This window comes from Manis pentadactyla, chromosome X, assembly GCF_030020395.1.
Source record: "Manis pentadactyla isolate mManPen7 chromosome X, mManPen7.hap1, whole genome shotgun sequence".
NCBI lineage: Eukaryota > Metazoa > Chordata > Mammalia > Pholidota > Manidae > Manis > Manis pentadactyla.
Genome location: NC_080038.1, coordinates 66,244,710 through 66,271,416, shown reverse-complemented (window position 1 = coordinate 66,271,416; position 26,707 = coordinate 66,244,710). Strand labels below are relative to the sequence as shown.

General features: G+C 35.0%; 1 protein-coding gene across 4 annotated transcripts in view; it reads right to left on the bottom strand.

Moving 5' to 3' along the window:
* The window catches only part of CHIC1 (cysteine rich hydrophobic domain 1), a 143,677-nt gene that overhangs the window by 88,496 nt on the left and 28,474 nt on the right, over positions 1-26,707 (bottom strand). For 2 of the 4 annotated variants that reach the window (XR_008995131.1, XM_036923925.2), the window contains exons 4-5: positions 20,166-20,222; positions 19,841-19,900 (exon numbers count right to left, since the gene is read on the bottom strand). Coding sequence is in view for 3 of the 4 variants with exons in the window: in XM_036923925.2 (XP_036779820.2) it covers positions 19,841-19,900; positions 20,166-20,222 (117 nt within the window). In the remaining variant the exon portion in view is untranslated. The other 2 variants (XM_036923926.2, XM_036923927.2) reach the window with 2 other exon arrangements.

Here is a 26,707-nt window from a genome sequence, read left to right as displayed (position 1 = left end):
TCTTCAAACTACGACAGCTCCAAATGCTTGGGTTCTTACTAAGCTAAGGAGTTCTTGGAAGTTTTACCAATACTATAAGCCACAGCAGTAAGGGGGAGGAATGAAAGCGTTAGTTTATGCCATATCTGCACAAGACATCAAGGCAATTGAATTGATCCACTGTAAGAATCAAAGATTTAGAAAGTTACAGTTTTTGGTATCATCTTATTTAATTTTCATGTTTGACTTATGGGAAAAAGACGGTAAAGAGTCTCCCTAAGGCCACACAACCTGGGCTACTAAGAGAATTTAGGCTTTCTGTCTCCCAACCCAGTGCTCTTTTCATTACATTGTTTATAAAAATCACCTGGATTTGTCAATACACCTATGACAAGCACCTGGTTACTAGTTTGAAAAAGGAAAACAAGGTCTTTTGCACTGCTCTACCTAGGAGTTCTCACCGGGAGCTTATCCTATATTCTGGGCTTTTCCTTTCCTCTCATCATTCATTAATATGTCTTTACCCTGGGTTCAGCTCGCCAGGGCTCTGTTTGCTATTTTCCCGGGTATCAGCAAAGGTGTTAACAGCCCACCCTTCCTCTATCCCTGCATGTTGGCCTTTTGGCAACAGTACCCTAACTTAGAATGATTAGTAGTATAAACTTCAGGCACTCTGGCAAGTCAGCAAGAGGGATGTTGCCACCTTATAATGGTTCTCAGAACATATGTGAGTGGTGTCTTAATTTTTTTACATTCAGGGTGAGAACTTATGAGGTAAAGGAAAAGGATCTTTACAGTTGATAGAAACACACCATTCTCCAACTTTACTGGCCTTTCTCTAGGCCTGAGGCATATGAAGAGATGAAAAATGACACAGACTGTCTAGCAGATTTTGAGACACCTCATGGACTTTTATTTAAGTCACTTAATCTCATATACCTTGTGTCCTTTAGCATGGTCTAATGTAAAGGCCACTAGACTAGAAGTCAGGAAACCTGGGCTTTGTCACTACTTCATTCACTAACTGATATCATCACCCTGAGCTTGAAACCGACCCCACTTTGGGCCTTAATTTTCCTACCTGCAAAAATGAGATTAAATAAGATCTGTGGTTATCAACTTTCTGTGCATGAATTATCACCTAATCCTAAAATACAGGTGAAAAAAACACAAATGCCTGATCACTGCCTTCAAGAAATTCTGATTGTTTTAGGGTGGGCTCAAGCATTGATATTCACTACATTTCTCAAGTAAATCTAAAAAACGGGTTGAGAACTTCTATACTATACACGATTCTATGAGTTGATCCTTCCCAAAAAGCAGTTTCAAAGATAAACAAGGTATGTTGTAAAGGACTTCTGAAAGTAACACTAGGAACAGGCTGTATGGCAGAGGATAGAGTGAAAATACTGTATTATTTCAGTGATTCTCCATTATTTTCTTACTGTTATCCATCATGTGTCTCACAGCTTTCCTCATTCATAAAAGTCTTCAATTCACTTTGTATATAATACCCCATTTTCTAAACTTTTGCAGCCCTGCTTTCCATGTTTATATAATGGTAGATCTCCAAAACTTGAAAGCCAAGACCAGAACAGACTAGAGATAAAGAGGGGATGGTCTCCTCACCCTTTAATAGCCTACAGAATATTATCACTTATGGCTCAGCATTTTCAGTCTCAGTCAGCCCTTTGGGGAATCCATTATAATCTTTCTGAGATTCAGGTTCTACACTACAGACTGTGAAAAAAATCCAAGCTCTTTGTGAAACAAAGTACTAAGTACTAATTGTATGTCATTTTATGAATATTTACACACTATAAAAATTCACAGAAATTTCTGTTTTCTTTTTCCCCTTTGGGCTCTATTGCTTCTGCTACGTATTGGCCCAGGTTGGAAAAAATGGTAAATCAACACTGACATCAGACTTACCGCTAAATGATCTCAATTTGTTGCATCAGTTTTAGAGCCCAAAGAGGCTGAAACAAGTCTGAGATTTGCTTGCAAAGATGTTAGGTAAGCAGAGATAGGTAAGGGAGAGCAAAGCAGTCATTCAAAGCTTATTTGCAGATTAAGAGTTGCCTAACGTTTTGACGCTGGGAAAGTTGTTTCACCATGTTAAGTTTCAGTTTCCCTGTTTGCAATGAGAGAGTGGGACTAGAGGATCTCTAAGGTCCTTCCTAGGTCAAAAACTCTAATTACCATTGTAAAGATATACCAGGGCATTTTTGCCTTCTTAAAACCACAGCTTCAGAATAGGGAAGGTGGCAAGGATTGAGTGAGCAACTCAGAACAGGCATACCAACATAAGGACAACATTAGTAGAAGATTCTGGTGTGTGACCCCTGGTAAGGTGTTCCCTTTCAGGGCTGATTTCCTCATCTTTAAAGTGGAGATAATAATGCCTGATTTACGTAGCTAGCAGAGTTTTTGGTGAGAGTTGGAAGAAAAGGCTGTGAAAGTGTTTAAAGTCTTTTGAATATGTAAAGTGGTGGTTAGATATGTAAAGTCCTAGTTAGACCAGTTTAGTAAAGGGAAAGAAATGAGAACAAATGGGATTACAAAGCACTTCACAGTATGTTATGTATCCACAACAGATGAACTATATACAAGTCATTTGTAGAATAGCATTAGTGGACTCAGACCTTTAGCACACCTCACATCTAGGGGTCCTCTTCATTTCCAGGAAATCTGTACATTTGGTTGGCTCATGTTGATCCAATTGCTGATCAACCTGCCTTATTTAATGCCTTCTGTGCTCCAAATCCTGTACTAGGGAACCCTTCAGAGAAATAGAGTTATCTAAAACATGTTCCCCCACCTCCTTGATGACATCATGTTTTAACTATGTGGACAAGACTATAGTTTTCCTATTTTCTGTATAAAAAATTGGGACTCACGGTCTGACAAGTACACATGCCTATGGAGACATCTGAACATTTGAAATATGTACTATAATAAAAAATCAGGATGTAGTGACCACAATGTTGCTCACGTGAAACCGTCATAAGATTGTATATCAATGGTACCTTAATAAAAAATTCAGGATGTTTGGTTATAATAGGGGATACCCATTCAAAAATATCATATACTATATAGTTACTAATTAAGTGTTAAAATGAGTGGGACAAAGTGCTGCAGGGATTTCTTTGATATGGGTTGGTCAGGAAAGTCTTCAATGAAGAGGCAAGATGTACAAGTTTTTATGCGAAGGGGGAGAGTATTCTAAATATGAGCATTGTGGTTGTCAGAACAGTAATTGTCCTAGATTGGAGGGAAACCAGAACTGGACAGCTGTTGATGTCACAACTTAAAAGGTTCCTGGTGAGGTCTAAGTAATGAACCCAAGTCCACATAGCTCAAAATTCTAATCTGTCTTCATGTTACCCTGAGCAGGAAATTAACCTTCTTCAGGCCTTATTTACCTACCTTAGGATGAATACATCATGGTAGCTATCACATGGAGTGAAAGCAAAGCCCCAGTTAATGAAGGGGATACAGAAACGCCAAAAATAGATCAACTTGCACAGAAATATACCAACTTACAGATACCTATACCTTGTATAGGTGCATCAAAATGCCAAATCCTGTCAGAGTAGCCTATGATGGTCAGATAAGCTTCATCTCTCGATGCGGTTTCTGGCTGAGTCCCCAAGTAGTTCTCTCTGTATTTATAGAGATCTATTTTCTTCTATGAAATTAACAGTTGCTCAGTGGATGGCGTAAGATGCCAGGTTCAATTAAGAGAGAGCCAGGAGATTTTTCTACTTCACAGAATAGTGAATTTATTGATGATAAAATAACAAAAGTTTCACATAAATAACTTGCAAAGATATATAGGGTAGTCCTACAATGTATAGATGATAACATAATATTGGTATAAGACTTTAGAACTGGGAAGAATAGTACAGATCCTTGAAGCCTCTCATTTGACAGCAGAGAAACTGAATCCCAGACTGCCTAAGATCTCATACTTAGCAAAATGGAAAGGGCAGGACTAGAATCTTGGCTTAAAGAAAAATACCTTGTGTAGCGTTCTCTCTCTCATACTGTGCTGTCACTCGCAAGTCATATAAGAATGCCTAACGTTTATTGAGTTTTTGCTTTATGCCAGACTCTGGGTTTAGTACCTTACATATATTGTCTCACTGAATCCTCACAAGAATACTAAGAACTAAGTACTATTAATATGTTGATACTAATGAGGAAACTGAGGCTTTGAGAGGTTAAATAACTTGTTCTAGGTCAAAGAGCTACAAAGTGGCTTAATTCAGGTCTGTCTAGTACTGAAGCCCCTTTATCTTCATAATTATGTTACATTGTCTACAAACAGTAAACAACACTTGGAAAGATGCTCGGCCTCACTAGAAATAAGTTTAAGCTGAATTAATATTAGATACATTTTACTTCTCCTTAAGTTAATAATAACAATAAAGGACTCCAATGCTGGAAAGGCTGCCAAGAATCAGGAACATTTACATACTGTTAATAGTGATATAATTAGTGTACATCTTTACAGAGAGCAATTTGACATTATACATCAAGAGTCATAAGAAAAGTCAGCCTTTAAACCTAGCAATCCCATTTCTGGGATATATCCTAAGGAAATACTTATGAATAAGTTAAAAGATATTTCTACAATACCATTGATATTTCTTCTAGTGGAAAACTGGGAATTGTTCAAAAGCCTCCAATGGGGAAATGTTTAAATCCTGTAATTCAGATGTTGAAATGAGACTCTTTGAGATCATTTTGTTCAAACACCATTTCTTTGCCACCCCACCTTATATTTCAGATGAAGCAATTGAAAAACTCTGCTATCAACTGAGTGACTGTTCTGCAGCCATCAAACATGAAAAAGACCATAAAATATAGGAAAAGGTATGGGTAAAATATTCTAGTCACAGCCTCTTATGAAAATGTAATGAAAGGATAAGAAAAATGGTAGCCAGTGGAAAGTTATTATTTTTGGCCCACTAAAATATGTCTGGTATCTCTAAATTATTAAAGTTTGCACAGTGCTGGTTGGATCATTTGCCTGATCATTTATCTAGAGATGGTGGTTGGGGTGGAGAAGTGGAGAAAGGAGGTAGTCCTGTTCCTAATAACGCAAAAAAAAAAAAAAAAGAATAAATAAACAGTTACCAAAAGGAAGGGGTTGGGGAGGGTGGCTGGGGAGGGAGAAGGAGATTAGGGGGCACTATAATTCGCAATCACAATATAGGTAGGTCACAGGGAAGGCAGTATAGCATGGAGAAGACAAATAGTGACTTTATAGCATGTTACTATACTGATGGACAGTGACTGCAATAGGATGGGGGGGACTTGATAACATGGGTGAATGTTGAATACACAATATTGCTCATGTGAAACCTTCATAAGATTGTGTATCAAAGATACCTTGATTAAAAAAAATAGAATAAATAATAAATACTGCAGTCATGATCAGGCAACCTTAGCTTCAGTTTCAACTCTGCCATTAAAAGCAAATCGCTGTATCCACTTTGGGACTCTGCTTTCATATTTGTTTTTGAGTAGAGGCCTTTGAAGATCTTTTTCCACATGTAACACTTAGTAATTCTATAATATGGTTCCTGGAGGCTTAAAATTTAAATGTAAATTTGAGAACATCATGCCCATGAGGCCAAGCCAATTAAATTTAGATCCTGTATGCCTCCTTGTCCTATTATCACAGACTACCTTCCTAGTCAGAAGTTTCACAAATATGTGTTACTGATCATGGGGAGGCCTGAAAAGTGTGTGTTTGGGCTACATTCACAAAACTGGTGTAAAAAAATTACCAGGATAATGCTACTGAGTATGAGGAAAACAATGCATGATCTGCTTGGAACTATTACGACAGCATGCAGAAAGTCATCTGAAAGATATAAAAGGAAGAAAGGAAGCAAAGTCCCTTTAAGAGCCTATGGCTGAAGGGAAAAGCAAGTGGAAAGATAAATTAATGTGTAATCTTTAGCACTGTAGGCCACTAGGATTTCATATAAATTTTGAACATCCCAAGGGAACAAATAAAAGGCCAATAGCTATAGGAGTCCACTGGCTACAGCTCCTCTACGTTGGAGGTTGGGGTGGGCAGGGGATCCTTTCTTTTCTAGCTGTGCCCTGATAGCTAGTATGTGTGGAGATGTCCTGGACAATAATATTCTCCTTCACTTATAGTTTGGAAAGCTCTCCCATATCCATGACCTCATTTGATCTTCACAATAGTCCTCTGAGGCAAGGATAATTATATTTTCCCTATTTCATAAGTATAACAAAGACTTTAAGATCTCAAAGCTAGTAAAAGATAGAACCAGAATTTGAATCCTAATAATTTAATTCCAAATTCAGTACTCTTTCTATAAAACCACTTTTCCTCTACCTCAGGTGCAAAGTCTCAAAGCAGTTTCCAAGGGTCACTTACTCTTTATTTTCCTACTCACTGGTTCACGATCTCCTTTAATCCTTATCTTTAGTCCTGCTTTCCATTCTGTTGTACCTCAACAGACTAAAAATTGGGAAAGACCCATTGCATACCTAGAAAACAGACTTAAAAGTACATTGAGGTTGTGTTGCAGGCTTAGTTGCCAGCATTTCTTGAGGAACTATTCAATTTCACAAATTATAAATCCTTTGCTCAAGTCAAGAAACCTCTTTACAAACCATTTCTCATGGCCAATATTTTCTATTAAAACAACAAGACAATATGAGCATAAATTGTCAGCTATCACTGATCTGAGGAGGATATGGAGGATAACCTTTGGGGTGGCACTCTCACTGACTTACTCAGATCCAACAGTACACATCCCTCCAGTTGCTATCCTATTCTTTGTAGCAGGACTTGACCCCATTTCTCTCTTCATTACAACTTCCAGAGACAGTGCAGGACTGCTCTGAGTGTTAAAACCACTTCCCTTGGTCTTATGGCATGGCACTCTGGTATCATTTAACCCAGTACTCATTCCTCCCAACTGAGATTTTACTGAGACCTGGTGCCCGCAATATGCCCAAATTCATCCACCTTAAAGGCCATGTCAACACGAGTATGACTCAGATGAATTCAGTAGAGCTGTTAGAGTTCCTAAACTCACTTGGCAGTACAAATTTGACTTTTTCCAGTAGTTTAAGAAAACAAAAGGTTGAGATGGGGATGAATAAAAGCTAAGGTTGAAACAGAGATAAAAGCCAAGCAGAAGGACAATGTTATAACTGATGGCTCATTTAGCTCCTATAGAATAGCAGACTGACATTAGAGATGTCATAGAAAATGGGGCTCAGAGTGCAGATGGGTTTCATTTCAAATATGGGTGTTAGGAGCATCTAGTCAAATGGTTTATTTATTTGAATTTTCCCCTTCTCTAATCACCTCAAATAATCAGCTGGAGGAAAAAGGGTCCCTGAAAATTTCTCCAACATCCAAGCCTTTGTTCATAATTCATCTTGCTGTTTTGGTCCCTATTATCCTGTCTGGATGGATGCTCCTATCCTATCTTAGCTCACTGCAAAATCACTAACCATGGAATATTTCTCATTTGAAAACATTTGGTCTCCTTTGATCTCTCTTTGCCTTCCATTCTCATCATCATCTATGCTACTCTGAACATCTGCATTGCTGCCCACCTTTCATCTATGAAACTCCTCATCAAACTAAGTATTTCAAGGATACTTTCTCAGACAAGAGAAATGAGAACTGGACTCCCAGCTATGTCACAGTTCTGCCCGTTGATTGGCTTTACTCCTGCCCTCCACCTCCTACCAAATAATTCATTTCTAATCCAAACTCCTTAAAACATTTAAAAAAATTACACACCAAAAGCAGAAGCAAAGCTAATCTCAGGAAATAATGTATTTGCAATTCTCTAGTATATTATATTGTGTATACAGATGATGTACAGAAATATGTAATGTGTACTCATATGAAGCATATGATATCAGAATAGCATAGTAGTTAAGAACATAGGTTTTGGAGAAACAAAACAGTGTAGGAAGAATGCTTATTGCTGTCCCTGGCACATATTAAGTGCTCACTAAATACTGACTGACTTAATGAAAGGATGATTTAATGAACTCTGCCACCTTAGAAGTAGCACCCAGAGGTAGGCATCACATGCTGCGCAGACATGGCAGGGGCCATGCACATGACAGGTGTACAGAGAATGCCAAAAGAACCCGAGGAGTGCCTCTAAGTAAAAAGAACTGAGAAAGGACCCACTACTTCTACCTTGGTGGAGTTTCGAATGGTCAACATGTTTAACATAAGCAGCAGTAGATAATCCTGACACAGGAATTGTATTTATTCACCTATCAGAAGGCACAGATTGTAAAATTACTCTTCACTAGGAACAAAAACACTTCAACTTGGTTACCTTCCCAGCCCTTTCACATTACCTTACTTAACCCTAACAGAATTACTCTTGTTTTACAACAGAAACGAAGGCTAAAAGAGTTAAACAACTTTCCCAAGGTTGTCTAGATGGACAACGGGAAGCAGGAAGCATAAAGCTAGGTCTACAATAAATAATCTAAATCCAGTGCTTCTTTCCCTGAATCATGGCTGATTCTCAGAATTGGTATAACAGGTAAGAAGCAGGCATTTTAGCAGAATGGGAAGTAACCTCATAGTGACACAGAATATGGCAAATATGTAAGGGTCTCTTTCATAAAGGTAAATTAATTAAGCTATCAAGGGAAGCAGTAAGCAAATATGGCCATTGAAGCCTGTGGTTGATGTTTGGGAGAGGGAATTAGGCAGCTTGCTTTCCCATCAGACTGAAAGATGGGATAGGGATAATTAGCAACTGACACAAATTGTATTTGCTGATGCTTTTTACTGAGCTATCAGAGCTCTTAAATTACTGAATTTCCTCCAATTCAGTAATTTAAGAGCTAGCCACTATCAGCCGTGATCAGGCCACTAGCACTGACTTAGGGACAGCTCTGAAGGGCTAAGGAGCTGTTCTATACTTAGCTGCTGAGGATATGTGTTTGATCCAATTTTTACCAGTACCCCACCCCAATTAGCACCTCTAAGTAGTCTGTATTAAATCCTGCTCTTAATTCTCCCCAGATATCCAGAGGAAGACAGAAATAGTGTTTCTGGGTGTCACAGCTTCTGTCCCTCTCCTAAAACTATTTTGCAATATATATCAAGAGCTATAAAGACTTTATACCCTTTCGCCAAATAATCCATTTATGAAAATCCATCCAAAGGAAATTACCAGTTTCAGGTAAAGATTTATGTGCAAAGCTGTACATGAAGTCATTATTTACAACAGCAAAACACTGAAAACACACAATACCAAACAACAGGAAGTGACTAAATTATGGTATATTCAAACACTGTACTGCTATAAAACCGTAATTTAGTTTCAACGATTACATATCAACATGGGAAAATATGAAAGTAAAAGCATATCAAATGCAATATAATTAAAACTTTTTAAATGCACTATACACACATGCATAGAAATGTTATGCAATGTAAAGATATTAAAACAGCAGCAGATATGGATTATGGACTTTTGTTTTCTTCCTATTTCTATTTCTTATATTTTGTGATGGAAGTTAAATATTTTTATAATGAAGAAAAAATTCTCTTAATGGCTATACTGTTCATCCATCAGACCCTATTACAGGTTCTATTAAAGCAGAAACTTAGTTCCAGTGGCAGTATCTAAACATAGAGTCTATCCTATTTTTGAAATAGTCTGTCTAAACTTCCTTTTAGATTGATATGATTTTGGTTCAATATAGTGTGAGAAAAAAATAGTCTTATCTAAATAGCAAAACATAGGACTGATTTTACCTAGAGTTCTTATCATGGTGGTATCACCTTGGGCATTCTTACCCTGGGAGATAACAAGGCAGGTACTTGGGTGCCTGACCAAACTTTTGTTGGTAAGTTACCAAGCAAAGATCAGTTCTAAAATAGTGTGTCGGTCCTCCCTGCTTGTGGGCATGTTTCACTGGGTGGAGTCTTTGATGCTACTACTGAAAGCCTGACCAGTTTCATAAACATCATCTACTCATCTTCATACACAGGCCTTCAAAGCATAATAATTTGAAAAACACCAATGCTACAGAATCATCTCATGGAAACTCAGAATGTTATAATTAAACGAGGCTTTCAAGATTGTCTAGCTTAGTATCATGAGATCAAGTGCCCATAATCACCAGGTAATGTCAATGAATGAAGCAAGTAATTTATAAGAAAACACTAACCGTCCACCAGAAAAAAAATTAAAAAGCCAAAAAGCACTCTTTCCATCTCCCCAACCCCACCAATTTAAAATATATATATATATAGCTATCATGGGTTAGGATGCAGAGAAAGGGAAACCCTCCTACACTGTTGGTGGGAATGTAAATTGGTTCAACCATTGTGGAAAGCAGTATGGAGGTTCCTCAAAAAGCTAAAAATAGAAATACCATTTGACCCAACAATTCCACTCCTAGGAATTTACATGAAGAAAACAAGATTCCTGATTCAAAAAGACATATGCACCCCTATTTTTATCACTGCACTATTTACAATAGCCAAGATATGGAAACAACCTGAGTGTCCATCAATAGATGAATGGATAAAGATGTGGTACATATACACATGGAGTATTATTGAGCCATAAAAAGAAATCCTCCCATTTGCAACAACATGGAAGGCTCTAGAGGGTATTATGCTCAGTGAAATAAGCCAGGTGGAGAAAAGACAAATGCCAAATAACTTCACTCATAAGTGGAGTATAAAAACAAAGCAAAACTGAAGGAACAAAACAGCAGTAGACTCATAGAGAAGGGACTAGTGGTCACCAAAGGACAGAGGGTGGGGAGGGCAGGTGGGGAGGGTGAAGGGGACTAAGGGGCACTATAATTTCCAATCACAATATAGGTAGGTACGAGGAAGGCAGTACAGCCCAGTGAAGACAAGTAATGACTCAGTAACATCTTATTATGCCAGCAGACAGTGACTGCAACAGAGGGAGGGGGTGAGGACTTAACAGTATGGGTGAATGTTGAAACCACTGTGTTGCTTACGTGAAACAATCATTAAGATTGTATATCAATGATACTTTAATAAAAAATATACAAATAGCTATCATGGTCAGTATTTTCCTCTCAATTTTGAAAGAGACATGAGTTCAATAAATATTTTGCTTTCTTATTAACTACACCATAAGAAAAATGACATAACCTGAGTTTCGGGGAGGTAAGAGGGAATAGTAATGACCACGGCAAAACAGAAAATGAATGAATGCTCCACCAAAAAGGGACAGGCCACTACTCAGCTCTAGCTGATTGTTCACATGTGTATCTTCTCAAAAGAAGCCAGAAATCTGGACTTCTATGTGAAAACTCTTAATTTTATGTGCTGGCAACTAATTAAAAATGTGTGGAAAAAATTCTGTTGGTTAAAAGACATGCTGACCTAAGGACTAGCTACAGTTTGCTATGGTGATCTAACCCAACCTCCTACCTTGGAAATGAAGGATAAAATCAGGCTGAGTGCCCTGATTTTTCTTAGAGGCCACTCAGTTGACAGAACAGGGATTACAACTCAGATTTATAATAATCACAACTGGAGAATTCTAGTATATCCAACCAGGGAATTTCCTACATTTATGTAAGTAAAGTATTCCATGAAGTGTTAAATATTACCTACACTGGCAGATTTAAAGGCATGTGGCTTCTGCCCTTAATAATATAAAATCTAATGTAAAAGTTACTTCCCACATAGCACATCATACTCCACATCCAAGAAGTTAGCAATGAAAAGTATAGATTTTTGCTCCATCCATAGAGTAAAGCTTCAAAGAATAATTTTAAAACAAAACATTATGAAACTTCTCTGTAGGCTTAAGTGTATCATCTCTGACTTCAACATTTTGAAATTTAAAGCCTTTTTGAAATATTCAGTACAATTACCAAAGATACTGGGAAACATACGTTTTTCTTGTTATGTTACATTTTGCTGTTTTGCTGAATTTGAACAAGTTTGGCACAAGTTTGGCACAAGTTTAAAAAAATCTAATATTACTGCATGTTAACCAGTTTAAATAGTAACTCAGGAAGAAAATGTTAACACTTGAATTTATAATACGATCTGCTGACAAAAAGAGTCAAAACTTTTGCCAAGTAGATTCACATTTCAACATTTCTAGCACTAAAATATTATGCTTACTAAGGTGGAACTACATTTGTACTTTGCTTTTAATTTTATAGTTCACAGGTAGGCATGCAGGGTGAATGCAGTCATTTAGATACTGATTCCTACACAGCCAAATGCCAAACATTGGGCACAATGAAAGCTCCTAGTATCTAGTATGAATTATTTAATTACTTAGGGTCCGACATTACATTAGCAAATGTGGAAAGGTGCAATATGCAAAATACAATTTTTAAAAGGAAGCCTTAAGTAATCACTTGAAAGTGATGAAAACAGGGAAGGGAAGGAAGAAAGGAAGATGCAACAAAGAACACACAATTTAATTCATTACCTTAGATTTGCACTTTATTGTAATTTTGCATCCTGAGATAATAAAACTTTTTATCTGACAAGTGAACAATGACAGAAGCAGCAGTGAGTTTCAGAGAGGCAGGTATCCTTCATTTTGGCACAGCTGTATATAGGTTGAGTTCTTCCAGGGGAGTCACTCCCGAACTCAAGGAAGAAAAATGAATTCATTCCACAGGCTATGTAACTACAAGATGCATGAAAGTTCCTGGTTTGAATGGACATATCCACTTTTATTCTTTTTTGGTAAAGCTGTCCCAACAGGAATCCTCTGCCAAAAAGTAGAAATTCTAGCCTTTTCAAACACATGTTTTGATCAATCCCTGCTTTCTAGCTACCAAGATTTCCTATTTTTGCAGCCAAGACTCATATTTGTATGTGATTAATCCAAGAGGATGGCAAACTACTTGTAGATTATATAATTTCAAACACTTGTTTCCAAGTCCAGGCATTAAAACAATTTTATGCTATTTGCTTACCAAAAAAATGGAAAATTAAGTCAATACAAAAGCAAAGAAAATAAGCAGGAAAAAAAGGAACATTTGAGAAATTATTGCCTTGACTCAGTATGTTGAGTTTACACACAGAATACTTTGAGACTCAGAAATTGGTATTTACTCTAATGCTAGAACATGACGTTATAGTACTCTCCACATTTGCAATCCTGTATGTGTGTGTACATATGATTTACACATACATACCCAAATAAATCAGCTCAGTCATATCATCCTGAAACAGAAAAAAACTGAAGGCAAATTCTAACCTAAACTTATAAAGACCCATCTAGTCAACATACACACACACAAATATCTAGCATTTCATTATTTAGGGACTGGGTAAGCAACCTGTGGAGAAGGTCAAATAATCTTAGGTCCTTCATAAAAGTGGCTCCCAACATTTTCACCATAAGGCTCCCTTTATTATTCCATCCCCATGTTTTTAAGTATTTTATTTACTAAACTGCATGTAATAATAGCTTTCTCACTTTCTTTACTTATCAAAAGCATAACTGTTAGTAGTAGCTTCTGATCAGTGTGTGATAACCAGCATTAGAGATTTAAAAATAAAAGCAAAATGCATGAGAAGTCAATGTCTTAGTTAAAGTGTGTAGCAGGAACATTATGGGTAAATGGTATGATTTCTAGTATACTTTTTGAAATATTGAAAAAGGTTTAAGGATGCCCCTACTATCTTTCTCCTACAGGTTTACATCCACCTGCTTTTGCTCCCTAAATCAAGTATTAAAATAGCACAATTACTCAGGTTAACCCATGAGGATTTTTAACAAAATTTGCTACTGAAAAAAAAGAACTGCAGCACTCATTCTGTATGGTTTGACTGAGAAAGGTAACATGGATTTAAAGGAATATATTTTTACAACATAACTGTTATGTGGTATCTCTTTCAGTCAACTTTAAAAGCACAATAACATGTGAAAAAAAATCCTCAATTCCCCTGTGAGGTAGGTCCAGATTATTGTCCCCACTTCAACAATGAGGACATGAATACAGAGGAATTAAGCAGCAGAGCTAAGAATTAAAAGAGAAATGACTTGGGTTTGAATCCCATACCACTTTCCTTTCCATATATCATGATGTTCCAACAAATCTTTTTGAGGATATGGAACTTAGTAAGACACTGAAGCAGATACTGGGTAGGATATGAAAACCTTTTCACATAATGTCAAGGTGGATCCTCCCATATCTCTATTGTTGTCACAGCTATAATTCTTGCTTGGATGCCAACTGCACAGCGAGATTCATATAGGTGAAGTCAACAGACCCCAGTCATCAGTTCCTAGGGAAACTATATTAATTCTTATCACAATGGAGGGGCTAAGGTCTAGCAGGCATCAGGTTCTTTCAGTCTGTGCGACATGAACACACATCAGCTACGAGCCAGTTGGCAAATCAAACTTTTACTGAGCAAGGCACTGTGAGAGTTTCTACCAAAGGCAATAGAACTAAGAAAAAGCATTCTGAGATTCTGTAGAGTAAAAATTTCCTAAGTATTCCTAGAATTACAGAATGTTAGGTGATTTCTAATTTTCTGTTTAGCTCTAGGTTCAACCTCATGACTTTACAGATGAAGACACTGACATGTAATTTAAGCGACTTGCCTGGAGCCCATATTAGATCATTTCTTCATATAGTACTAATCTGACAAAGTTCACAGAAAATGGAACATATTCTCAGGTTGCCATCATCTAAATGAAAAGGTTGGCTCAGAATCCAGAAGGAGAAATTTGGGGCATTTTTAGTCCATGTATTACATGAACAGGTATTATTAATAAAGCCTATTTCTTTTCTGTGGAAAATTTCCCAATAGTTCATGATTTAAAGGAACCTGAACAATTTGATAATTGTTGCACAACGGGCTTTTTTTAAAAGCAGAATTTTATAGGCCTAAAAGGAGTTAATTTCAGTGAATTTGAGCATCTTCCAATCCAGTTAGCAAAAGGTTTTTCCAGTATGTGAAACTGCTCCAGTTAAATGGATGTATATAATTTCTGTATACTTCTAGGTCAATACAGTCAATTCTAATGAAATATTGTTTGGGACTTTATGTTCAAGTTAATGAGGTTAGATTGTTTTTAAGTGGTAGTTCATTTGTAAACAAAATTAAGATGCTAATGATTTTTTAAACCTCTCATAACATTTGAAAAAACCCTGTTTGTCTGAAGGCTTACAAATGTTATAGAACTTCACTCAAATTATGAAAAAAGCAAGAATAAATTTCATAAAAAATGACAGTGATAAATATTAACACAGTTTGATTAAATGATGAGACACTAGTGTTTACAAGTCATAATAATGGAAATAGTGTATGCATTAAATACTTAAGTGGGCTTTGGCAGAGCTTCAATGAAAGACCATTGTTTTTCCAGAACCATGTTAAATTACATATTTACTAGCATTAGAATTTTCCTAGTTTTCTACGTGACTGATCGTCCTGTTCTGTAATATTTAGTCAGTAATATATCATGTGATTGGGGGGAAAACAGGAAACAGGTTATAAATAATAAATAGACATAACATGGCAAATATTCTTGGGCTTAGTTGAAAAGGATGGTTTTAAATCTAATGATCTACCAGCTCACCCATCCTGCTTCAACATAAAATGTTATCTTTGTTCAAAAAAGACAAGGCACTTCTTCATCTACTTCTAACATTTGCCTACAATGATTACTTTCCTAAAATAACAGAGGAGTTAAGAGGGAACAGAGAATAGCTGAAAAAGGTTAGAGCTTATTCATTTTATACATAATTTAGGTGTTTATAGGGGCAATGGGGGTGAAAATGCATAAGGGAAAGTTAGAGAACAGTTTTTAACTTGTAACCTCAAAGCTTTGTGAGATTTATAAACTTAGGCAAACATATGTTATTTTTTTCTCTGGAAACTACCACAGCAGATTTCAAAAAGGAATATTACATAACAAAGAAATTCAAAATTATCCATTCTAAAAACAACTTACAATATTTTACTAACTTAATGGGAATATCCAAGTATGTTCTACCTTGAGGATTCAAAAAAAAGGTCAGTGGGTAAGGAAGTAATGACCATCTTGTGCTGTCATTTCAGCATTCACTGCTGCCAATTCCATTGAAAAGAAAACAAACCCCCAAAGCACTCTAAAATACCCAACTGCTAATCAGCTCCCTCCAAAGGAAAATTGTTTGAAAAGAGAGTCATATAAGAAAAAATGAAAATTGGGTATTTTATGAGTAGCTCAAGTAAATAAGATGAGCCAATCTGCATAATGAACAATAAGATAGTAAATTTAAAACTGATTAGAGTAGGTTTTAAAATAAAGTTTACATATGCTGGCAAATGTTTTCTTATGACAAATACTACTTTAACTTGAATTATACTCTGTCTCCTCCAGATACACTCTATTCCTGTCTCAAAATTTATTTCATGGAAACAATTCACCATTTCCTGCCACTCTTTGAGCAAAACCATGTGTGATTTACACATGGCAAAGATACTCGAAAATTATACTATGACCATCACATGGCCAAATTTTAAGTTTACCAAAAAAATTAGACACTAAGGATTGACACTTAAAAGTAATTATTTGATCCATGATAATTACAAATTTTGTGTTAGACTAGGTATCAATTTTGGTATTGAACTGTCACAGTTGGAAGAAGCTGATGATATTAGCGGGAACATAAACCACAGATACAATTCTTCCCTGACTTCAGCTATAAAACAAGACATTTGGTATGCATTTTCAGAGGTTTCCATCTTGTCTATAAAAATACACCTTTAGTTTTGCAGCAGACAGACACATGATATTTGCAGGCACACACAGTATATTAAAAGAGATTCTGGGTGTCTGGGTGACATGGGGGTAATGGGGTTCTACAGAGGGAGGTGGAAAAGTGTGCAAACAACTACAGTCATGTAACAAATAGTGTCTCTTTTCCCCCCTCTTCTTTTACTGGTCTAAAACTGTAGCTTTCAAATCAGGCATTAATTTTAAAAGTGGCCTTAAAAGGCTTGACCTTGTATGAAGAAATGATTGTTCTCTTCACTGGGACGAATGTTTGCCTAAAAAGTTTACTGAAAGCAGTAAGAGTAAGATGATAAATAAGACACTATTCCGTCCCAGACACTTTTATTTTTAGCATTAGGAATTACGAATAGTGCAGTGCCTATATACAGGCATACATTTGCAGTTGAATTAAGACAATATGAACCCTTCATTATGCTAAAAATTCAAATTCTAGAAGAATCAGTGTGGTGCTCTCACTCATCTTAATTGTGAAGAGAAATAAAGAAATGTGTGCATATCAATGAAAAGCCTACATGCGTGGTGAATTTATAAACTAAAATACTTGTCTAAATATTTGTTTCCTCATTAATAATACTCAAATGTTTCAAAAAGAGGATTAAGAATATCAGTTATGAATCAGCCACTACTAACCTTCAGGCACAGCTCTCTTTTCCAAAGTGGACTAGAGGACTCCAGAAAGGGGTTAGCTGTGGCTTTTATGGGGATATAGACCCTTCCAAGACATCTGAAATCCTAAACACTCCTCAGAGGTCATAACTGTGTGTATTTTCAAGTGAGAGAAGGGATATTTAAAGGGAAATAAATGAGTACAGTGAGGCTGTGAAATGTGACAGATGTCAAATGAATTCTTCTGGGGTGGGGAGTAGACGACAAAATGGGAATTACTGAATTAAATGGAAAAAATGGAAGTTCTTGGTTTCAGATGCAATGCAGAGTATCTCAGACAATGATTTCAATTTTAATCCAATCGTTACAAAAGGCAACCCTGCCCTATACCTGAAATTTTTAACATACTTATTATGGCTTTGCCATAAAACAGCACGTTAACAAGTCTACATTCAAAAGGATGCTTGCAAACTTCATTCATATTAAAATCTACGCAGAATTGTTGGCAATACAGTAAGAATAATATTACATTCTGTAAACCATGACATAGCACATTTTACATTATGCAGAGACAATATTTACAAGTCTTTATGAGTTTAAATATTTTATCCACTAATGTAAGTGATAATTTATCAAAGTGCAGGACAAAACCAGTGCTATTAATTGCATGTCCTTTAAAAGCCGGTAAGAGTAAAACCTTTCTAAAAGCTATCAAAAGCTTATATACATATGTCCAATAAGAGATTACAGAGCATTAAGTAGCCTAGAAAAATTATGCATATTTAGAAACAGTGAGTATGAAAATTATAAGGCAGCATGCTCAGAACAAGTTTTTGTTTTTTAAACACCAGCACTGAGGTTTTATTTTTTAGTGGCAACTATATCTGTGTTTGTGTGTGTGTTTACTTAAAAACTGAGAGTGCAAACCACAAGCTTATTTAACAACAACAAAAGATGTGCAAAGTTTCTTCTTAAACCAACACAAATAAAGGAGTGAGGAGAATATTCTACCATTATAAAGAATAAACTGAACACAGCAAAGGAGACCATCTTCATTCCAAAATCATCTACAAGGCACTAAGGGGAGGAAATGACAGGTAACACAGAAGTGACTGAATAAAATTCCTCAGTCAGGTCGGAAAATGGGATATTTTGGTAAGAATTCTATTAGTATTACCTGTAAAATAAAAACAAGTAAGAACATCGAGAAAATAATTTTTATTTACTCTAACATATATAACTCAGAAAGTCTATAATCCTTTCTCCCAGACTATATTTTGGTCCTGTACTATAAAGTAAGTAAAATATATAAAACAGTTATGAAAAGAATATACCACAAGTTTATCATTAGATTGGCAATTAAACTGGCAAACATAATTACTTATCACAGCTAACAGTTTTTATTACCTGATTTACAATAACTGTTTAGTTGTAGAAAAGAAAATCCTATTACATTATTATGTTCTTCTCCACCTTCCTTCCCTTTTATTTTAGCAAAGTGGAAGGGATTAAAACTGCACTATACAGATTAGAAAATATACCTTCATATTACACCCATATATTTTTCAATTAAAGCAGCTGATATTGGTTGAGTACTACTGTCTTTTACAAGTTGTTTGTAAGAAATAATAAAAGTGTCCAAATAGATTAATTAAAACATTTTAATTAAAGGAAGATTTGGAAATATAATAAAAATCCTAAGATATTTATAAACTTACATAAATTTAATATATAAATTTATAATAGTTTATATTAGGTTTTATCGACAGTGGACTTTAGATCTGTGGGTATTTGCACATTATTCCCCCTAGACTATTCAAAGTAGAGAAAGGTACCATAAACCCTTATTTACGAAATGGAAATGGAATGTTTCTTATATATATATTGCATGTTAGCAAGTTGAAGCTTGAATAAATTTCATATTCTTTCTGAATGTCAATAATGCTGAATTTTTCACATTGGCCAAATGTGAATTTATGTATTATGATCAAGATTGTATAGCTTTCAGTAAAAAAAAAATTAGAACCTATAGTTTCTTCACTGTCAAGTTAAATGTCAACTAAGAAAAAAAAATGAATTCAGAATTCAGAAGAAATTCTTATTTTATTCAAGTTTTGTCAAGATTACATCTAAAAATATTTTAATAGCAGTTGTGCCCATTGCCATATGCGATGGTTTGCACCTATGTTAAAAGAAGATTAATATTCAAGTTTTTATCTGAGCATACTGTAGCTGAGATTTTTCTAGGATCAAAATAGTTGCCAGCTTTCAGGATATTTTGTTTTGGCTACAAATCTAAAGAACATGATGTCCCAACTGACAAAAGTTCAGCCTGAGGAGAAAAAAGGCAGAAAGAAGATCTGACACATGGTAAACATAGCAAAATGTAACATTCAGTTTTAGGATGTAATAAAAAATGTAATTAAGAACAACTGTATACTTACATACTCCATCATATTGCTAGTTTCACATTTCCTTTTAGTCAGCTTCCAGTGCAAAGCAAGCTAAGAAAGCATATAGTTGGTAAGAATTTTGACACCAATTTATATAATTATTATTTACACATTTGAATAAATCACTGAAAACAATCTAGGATTAAGTATAAGACACACAACACAGCATTTAAAAATATTTTGTGAAGAATATACATTAAAATTGAGTATTAGTTCTCTAATTCATTCTATAATGGCCTGAAAAATTCCCATTTTTTTCTTCAACTTAATAATACAAATACATGAGTAGGGTATTTATGTGTTTAAACTTTCTTACCTTGTGATATAATCTGTTATTTTCCCATTCTAATAACTTTTGAATTGATCTTCTGGTCTAAGAGAAAGAATTAAAAATCTGTTAGAAGATGAATTAAAGAGCTTTGTAAACTATATATCTGTATTTTTCTGCTTATTTGTAAGATCCCATTATTTTCTCTATTAGAAATCAGAAATAAAGCAATGTAACTAACAGAAACTACCGAGGAAGAGCAATATTCAGGGTGATTAATATACTATTATGGTAAGATATCTCTTTCTCCCCCCATCTATACACACACACACACACACACGGGATTTTAGTATACACTTTTCAAAATTAAGTATGTACAAATTACTCTATGTTTTGAGTCCATTCAATTGTGAAAACATTACCAATACTGCTACAATCCATTTATGGACCTAATCTGGATTTTCATACCTCTTTTCACAGGGTTACTTTTTCAATATACATATAATACACCAAGCTAATCTGACTCCTCATAGGAAATTTTCTTATCAGAACTCCTAGCCCAACACCTAGCACATAGTAGTCAATCAAGGTCTAGAGGTTCAATAAAGAAAGCCAACATATACTGGAATTTTCACTGAAAAAAACATGTTAAAAATAGCTAGTCATAAAACTTGTATTTAGAGGAAACAATACAAACAAGAATATAGTAAACAGGGTGATAGAGGCTGCATTTATGTGGAATGCATGTATTTTGTAGAGATCAAGAAAAGCTTGCAAAACCTTCGAAAGCACTAAATTAAAGATTATTAAGCATTTTCAATTTTACAAGATTTCTGATTTTTAAAAAGGCTAGTAGGCATTGTTAAATTTTAACACTACTCCCTAAAATTAAAATATTTATAAACTTGACTATATCTGACATGATTCCCAAAGTATCAACATAAGAAACTTTTCTACCTGTTCAACTATGCAAGTTAACAATCAATTCCAACTGTATTCAGTTTAATTATACTGGGTCAGATTAGCAACAATGCCAGCTACAGTATACCATGGGGCCACTGTACCTGACAGAATCTCTAAACAAAACCAGATGGGTAACAAATAGAAAAATTGAATTAGTAATTATATATGTTTCCACAAAAAAAGAAAAAAACCGCCAGAACCAGATAGCTTCAATGATGAATTCTACCAAGCAGTTAAAGAAGAAATCATGCTATGCATATAAACAAAAGATTTTCAATAAAATACAAGCAAACTGAATTTAGCAACATATGAAAAAGGTAAATCACGACCAAGTGGAATTTATCCCAGGAACACACAAAAAATTAATGCAATACATTATGTTAATAGAATAATGGACAAAAACCACATAAGCATCTTTACAGATTTAGAAAGTGCACTGGACAAAATACTTCATGATAAATGTCCTAAGAAAATCTAAGAAAAAAAGGGAACGTCCCTGACTTGATAAGGGCATCTATGAAACACCTACAGCTAACATCATGCTTAACAGAAAGAGACTAACCATTTTCCTCCAAAGTTTAGAAACAAGACAAGGATATCTCCTTCCACTACTTTTATCCAACATTGTACCAGAAGGTATAGTTAAGGCAATTAGACAAAAACAGGAAATAAGAGGCATCCAGATGGAAAAATAAAAAGTGGAAATGTCTTTATTTGTAGACAACATGATCATATAGAGAAAACCCTAACAAATCCACTAAAACACTGCTAGAACTAATAACACTCAGTGAATTTGCAGTCAACAAGATTGTGGTAGGTAGAATTCTGGCCCCCAAGATCTTCACCCTCTATAGTTACACTTATTCATATATTATATTACACTGCAAAAGGAATGTTGCAGATGTAAGTAAAAAGTTACTAATCATTTGGCTTTAAAATAGGGCGATTATCCTGGATTATTTTGGTGGACCCAATGTAATCTCATGAGTCCTCAAAAGGCAGAGAACATTTTCTGGCTGATGGAAGGATAGTCAGAGGGGTTTGAAGCAGAAGCACTTGAACCACCATTGATGACTTTAAGATGAAAAGGGCCATAAAGAAAGAATAAGAAGGAAATGATTTCTACCAAAACCTGAATGAGCTTGGAGTCAAATCCTTTCCTAGAGTCTCTAGAAAGAAATACAGCCCTGCCAGCACCTTGAGATCCTAATAAGAAAACACAATTGAGCCACACTGTGCCCAGACTTCTGACTGTGAAATAATAAAGTGTTATTTTAAGCCATTAAGTTAGTGAAAATTTGTTACACTACATGGAAAAGTAATACGAGGATCAACATATAAAAATCAATTATATTTCTATACACTAGCAATGAACAATGAGAAAATGAAAGTAAAAGACCAATTCTATCACAACAGAATTAAAAATAAAATACTTATGAATAAATTTAATGAAAGAAGTATATGACTTATAAAGTAGAAGCTAAAATCATTACTAAAATAAATTAAAGAGGAGGTAAATAAATGGAAACATATCCCATGTTCGTGAACCAGAAGATTCATGTAACAGAATTCATACAACATGTGGTGCTGGGACAATTGGATATCCAAAAGAAAATGATGAACTCAGACCTCTATCACATACCATGCACAAAAATTAATTAAAAATGGATCAAATATGTAATTTTAAGAGGTGAAACTTTAAAACAACTAGAAGAAAACATAGGAGTAAATCTTTGTGATCTTGAGTTAGGCAAAGCCCTCTTACATATGATATAAAAGCATAAGCAAGAAATATTCTAAAGTGATAAATTTGATTTAATCAAAAATTAAAAACTTCTGTGTTTCAAAGATACCATGAAGAAAGTGAGAGCTCTTCCAGAATGGCCATGTGAAGACTTAGGGAAATCTCTTTCCTGTACAGACAACTATTAAGGAGATTATTATTACCAGGGACAATTATTAAAATGACCCAGAGATTGACCAAAGGTCTTACAACAGAATGAAAAGAATTTATTCAATGAATCTATGGAAAACAGGTAAGAACAGTGGGAGGCCTTGATATTGGAGCCATGTACTACACCCCTATCTCTACTACTCTGCTTTGTGGAAGAATAATTTTAGTAAGCTTGGGAGCTAAGTACCAGGCAGTTTCAATATTTTGTAGCTCCCTGGAGTGGAAGAGCTATTTAGGGTAGTTTTGGCAGATGGTGAAAACAGGCAGATTCCATCTTCCACAGCTCCGTATTCCATAGGCCTCTATCAAGTGGGTGTTGGCAGCAGGGCAACATTCATTTCCCTATCTGCAACTTCTGCAAAATAGGCAGGACAACTGAAGAAGAGTGCAATCCCATTTCTGGACACACATCTGTATTATGGGAGAGGGGATATACTTGGCTTGACAACTGAGTGGTAGTTCCTACATTCCCAGTTTCCTAGAGCAGACATTCTGGATAGATTTGATAGATGGTAAATATTAGCAGATTCCACCCACCTTGGCTCTGGCTTAAAAAAAAAATCCACAGCTAACATCATACCAAACAGTGAAAGCCCATGTTTGCCACTTCTATTAACCTACTACTAGAAACTCTAGATAGAGCAATTACACAGGAGAAATAAAAGGCACCCAAAATGGGAAAAAAGTAAAATGATTTGTTTGTAGGTTATGTTAATTGTACACAAAGAAAACCCTAACAAATCCACAAAAAAACCTATTAGAACTCAAACAAATTTAGCAATGTTTCAGGATACAAAATCAACATGCAAAAAATGTAGTTGCCATTTCTGTACAGTAACAGTAAGCAATTTGAAAAAGAAATTAAGAAAACAATTACATTTACAATAGTGTCAAAAAGGATAAAGTACTTACTAATCTTAAGGAGGAGAAAGACTTGTACACAGATATACAAAACATTGCTGAAAGAAATTACAGACCTAAATAAATGTAAAGACATCCTGTGTTAATGGATTGGAAGACAATATTAAAATGACAGTATTATACAAAATGACCTACAGATTCAATGCAATCCTTATCAGAATCCCAGTGGTTTTGTAGAAATAGAAAAACCCATCCTAAAATTCATATGGAATCTTAAGAATCCCTTTTAGCCAAAACAATCTTGAAAATGAGTAACAAATATAAATATGAAGGACTCACATTTCCTAATTTCAAAACTTACTAGAAAGCAACAGTGACAAAAAAAGGATATATATATATAGCACTGGAAGAACAAGGGGAACAGAATAGAAAGCCCAGAAATAAACTCTCAAACGTACACTCAACTGATTCTTGAAAGGAATTACCAAGCATTCAAAAGGAGAAAAGGACAGTCTTTTTAATAAATGCTGCAAAGAAAACTTGATTACCCACATGCAAAAGAATTAAGTTGGACCCCAAACTTACACCACATTCAAAAATCAACTCAAAATGGATCAAATAACTAAATGTAAGAGTGAAAACCATAAAAGTCTTTAGAAGAAAACACAGGAGATAGTCTTGGTGACACTGAATTTTGCAATGATTTCCTGGATATGACACCATGCACAGGTAACAACAGGAGAAGAGTTTAATTGGACTTCATCAAAATTAACAATTTTTACGCATTAATGACACTCTCAAGAGAGTGAAAATAATCTCCAGAATAGGAGGAAATATTTGCAAACCATGTATCTGATAAGAGGTTAATAACCAGAATACATAAAAATTCCCACAATTCAATACATAAACAAACTAGTTACAAAATGGACTAATATACAAATAGCCAGTAAGCAAATGTAAAAATGTAAAAATGCTCATTAGGGAAATGCAAATCAAAACCACAATGAGATAGCTCTTCACAACCATTAGGGTGGCTGTTATCAATAAAATGGAAACTAATGAATGTTGGTGAGGATCTGGAGAAACTGGAATCTTTGTATATTGCTGATGAGACTGTAAAATAATGCAGCTCCAATTGAAAACAGTTTAGTGGTTCATCAACAAGCTGCCCAGTTATCATCAACAAGCTGCACAAATACCAAAATGATGTAGCAATTCTAATCCTAGGTATGTAACCCAAAGGCATTGAAAGCAGCAACTTGAACAGATACTTGTATGGTAGGTAATGTTGAACACAGTATTACTTACAATAGCCAAAACATGGAATGAATTCAGGTGTCCATTAACAGATGAGTGGATAAACAAACTGTGGTATATATATATAGACTAGACTGTTACTCAGCCATAAAAATGAATGAAGCTTTGAATCATGTTATGACATTGATGAAAATGAAGACAGTATGCTAAATGAAATAATGCCAAGACAAATAAGGAATTATTCTATTTATATGAGGTATACAGCATACATAAATTTATAGAGACAGAAAGTAGATGAGAGGTTACCAGGGTCTGAGGGGAGGTGGGTAAGGAGTTATTACTTAATGGCTACAAAGTTTCTGTTGGGGTAATGAAAAAGATTTTAAATAGGTACTGGTATAATTAATGCCACTGCATTATACACTTAAAAATGGTTAATTTTGTTATGTATGTTTTACCACAATAAAAAAAATTCAAGAAAATCGAGTGCCTACACTAGAAACCAAGAAAGGATGTCATCAGCTGACCAGAAATGTAAGGAATTTCTGCATGATAGAAGGGTTGACCCCACCCTCAAGTGAAAGAATTGAACTCTAAAAAATTTAAGTCCGATAGCAGATATCTTATTATGGAAGTATAGGAGCCTGGAAAAGAAGCAAATGTGATTTTTAAATGTGCACAACAAGGAGGACATATGCACCAAAAGTAATTCAGATTCTCACAGAAAAGGAATATAACATGCCAGGCCATGACTAGAAGAAAAAAAAAAGTGAAAGGAAATTATGATGTCAATGCCTCACTATGTACAGACTATCTATAAGGAGATAGAAATTATTAAAAAGGATCAAATGTAATTCTAGAGTTGAGGAGTACAATAACTGAATTGAACAATTTAGTGTAAGGGTAGAAGAGTATATCTGAGCTGGAAGTATAATCAGTGATCTTGAAGATATGTCAAAAGATACACAATTTTAAGAGCAGAGAAACCAGAATGAAGGAAAAGGAACACAGTCTCTGAGAAATGTTAGACATCATTAAGTGTACGTATCAGCATACATATATTGGGAGTACTAGAAAAAAACAACAGCAAGAATAAAACGTAAGAAATATTTAATGAAAAAATGGCTGAAAACTTACCGAATTTAATGAAAAATATTTATCTACACATCCAAGAAGCTGAAGAAAACTCCAAGTAGGATAAACACAAAGAGATCCATAGCAGACACTACACAGTAAAATGTTGAAAGCTACAGAAAAATACAAAATCTTGAAAGCAGACGGATGAAAATTACTTATCATTTATAAGGAAATAACAAGATTAACAGCTGACTTCTCATTACAAACAATGTAGGGCAGAAGACAACAGGATAACAAATTGAAAACATTGAAAGAAAAAACAACTGTCAACCAAGAATCTTACGTTCATCAAAACTGACTTTAAAAAATGGAGGAAATCCATTTAGGCATGTAAGGAAGTTGGAGTTATCTCTCCTGCACAAACATCAAGAAAAAAACCAGTTGAATACCTTGAAAATCAACAATTCCTCTTAGATTC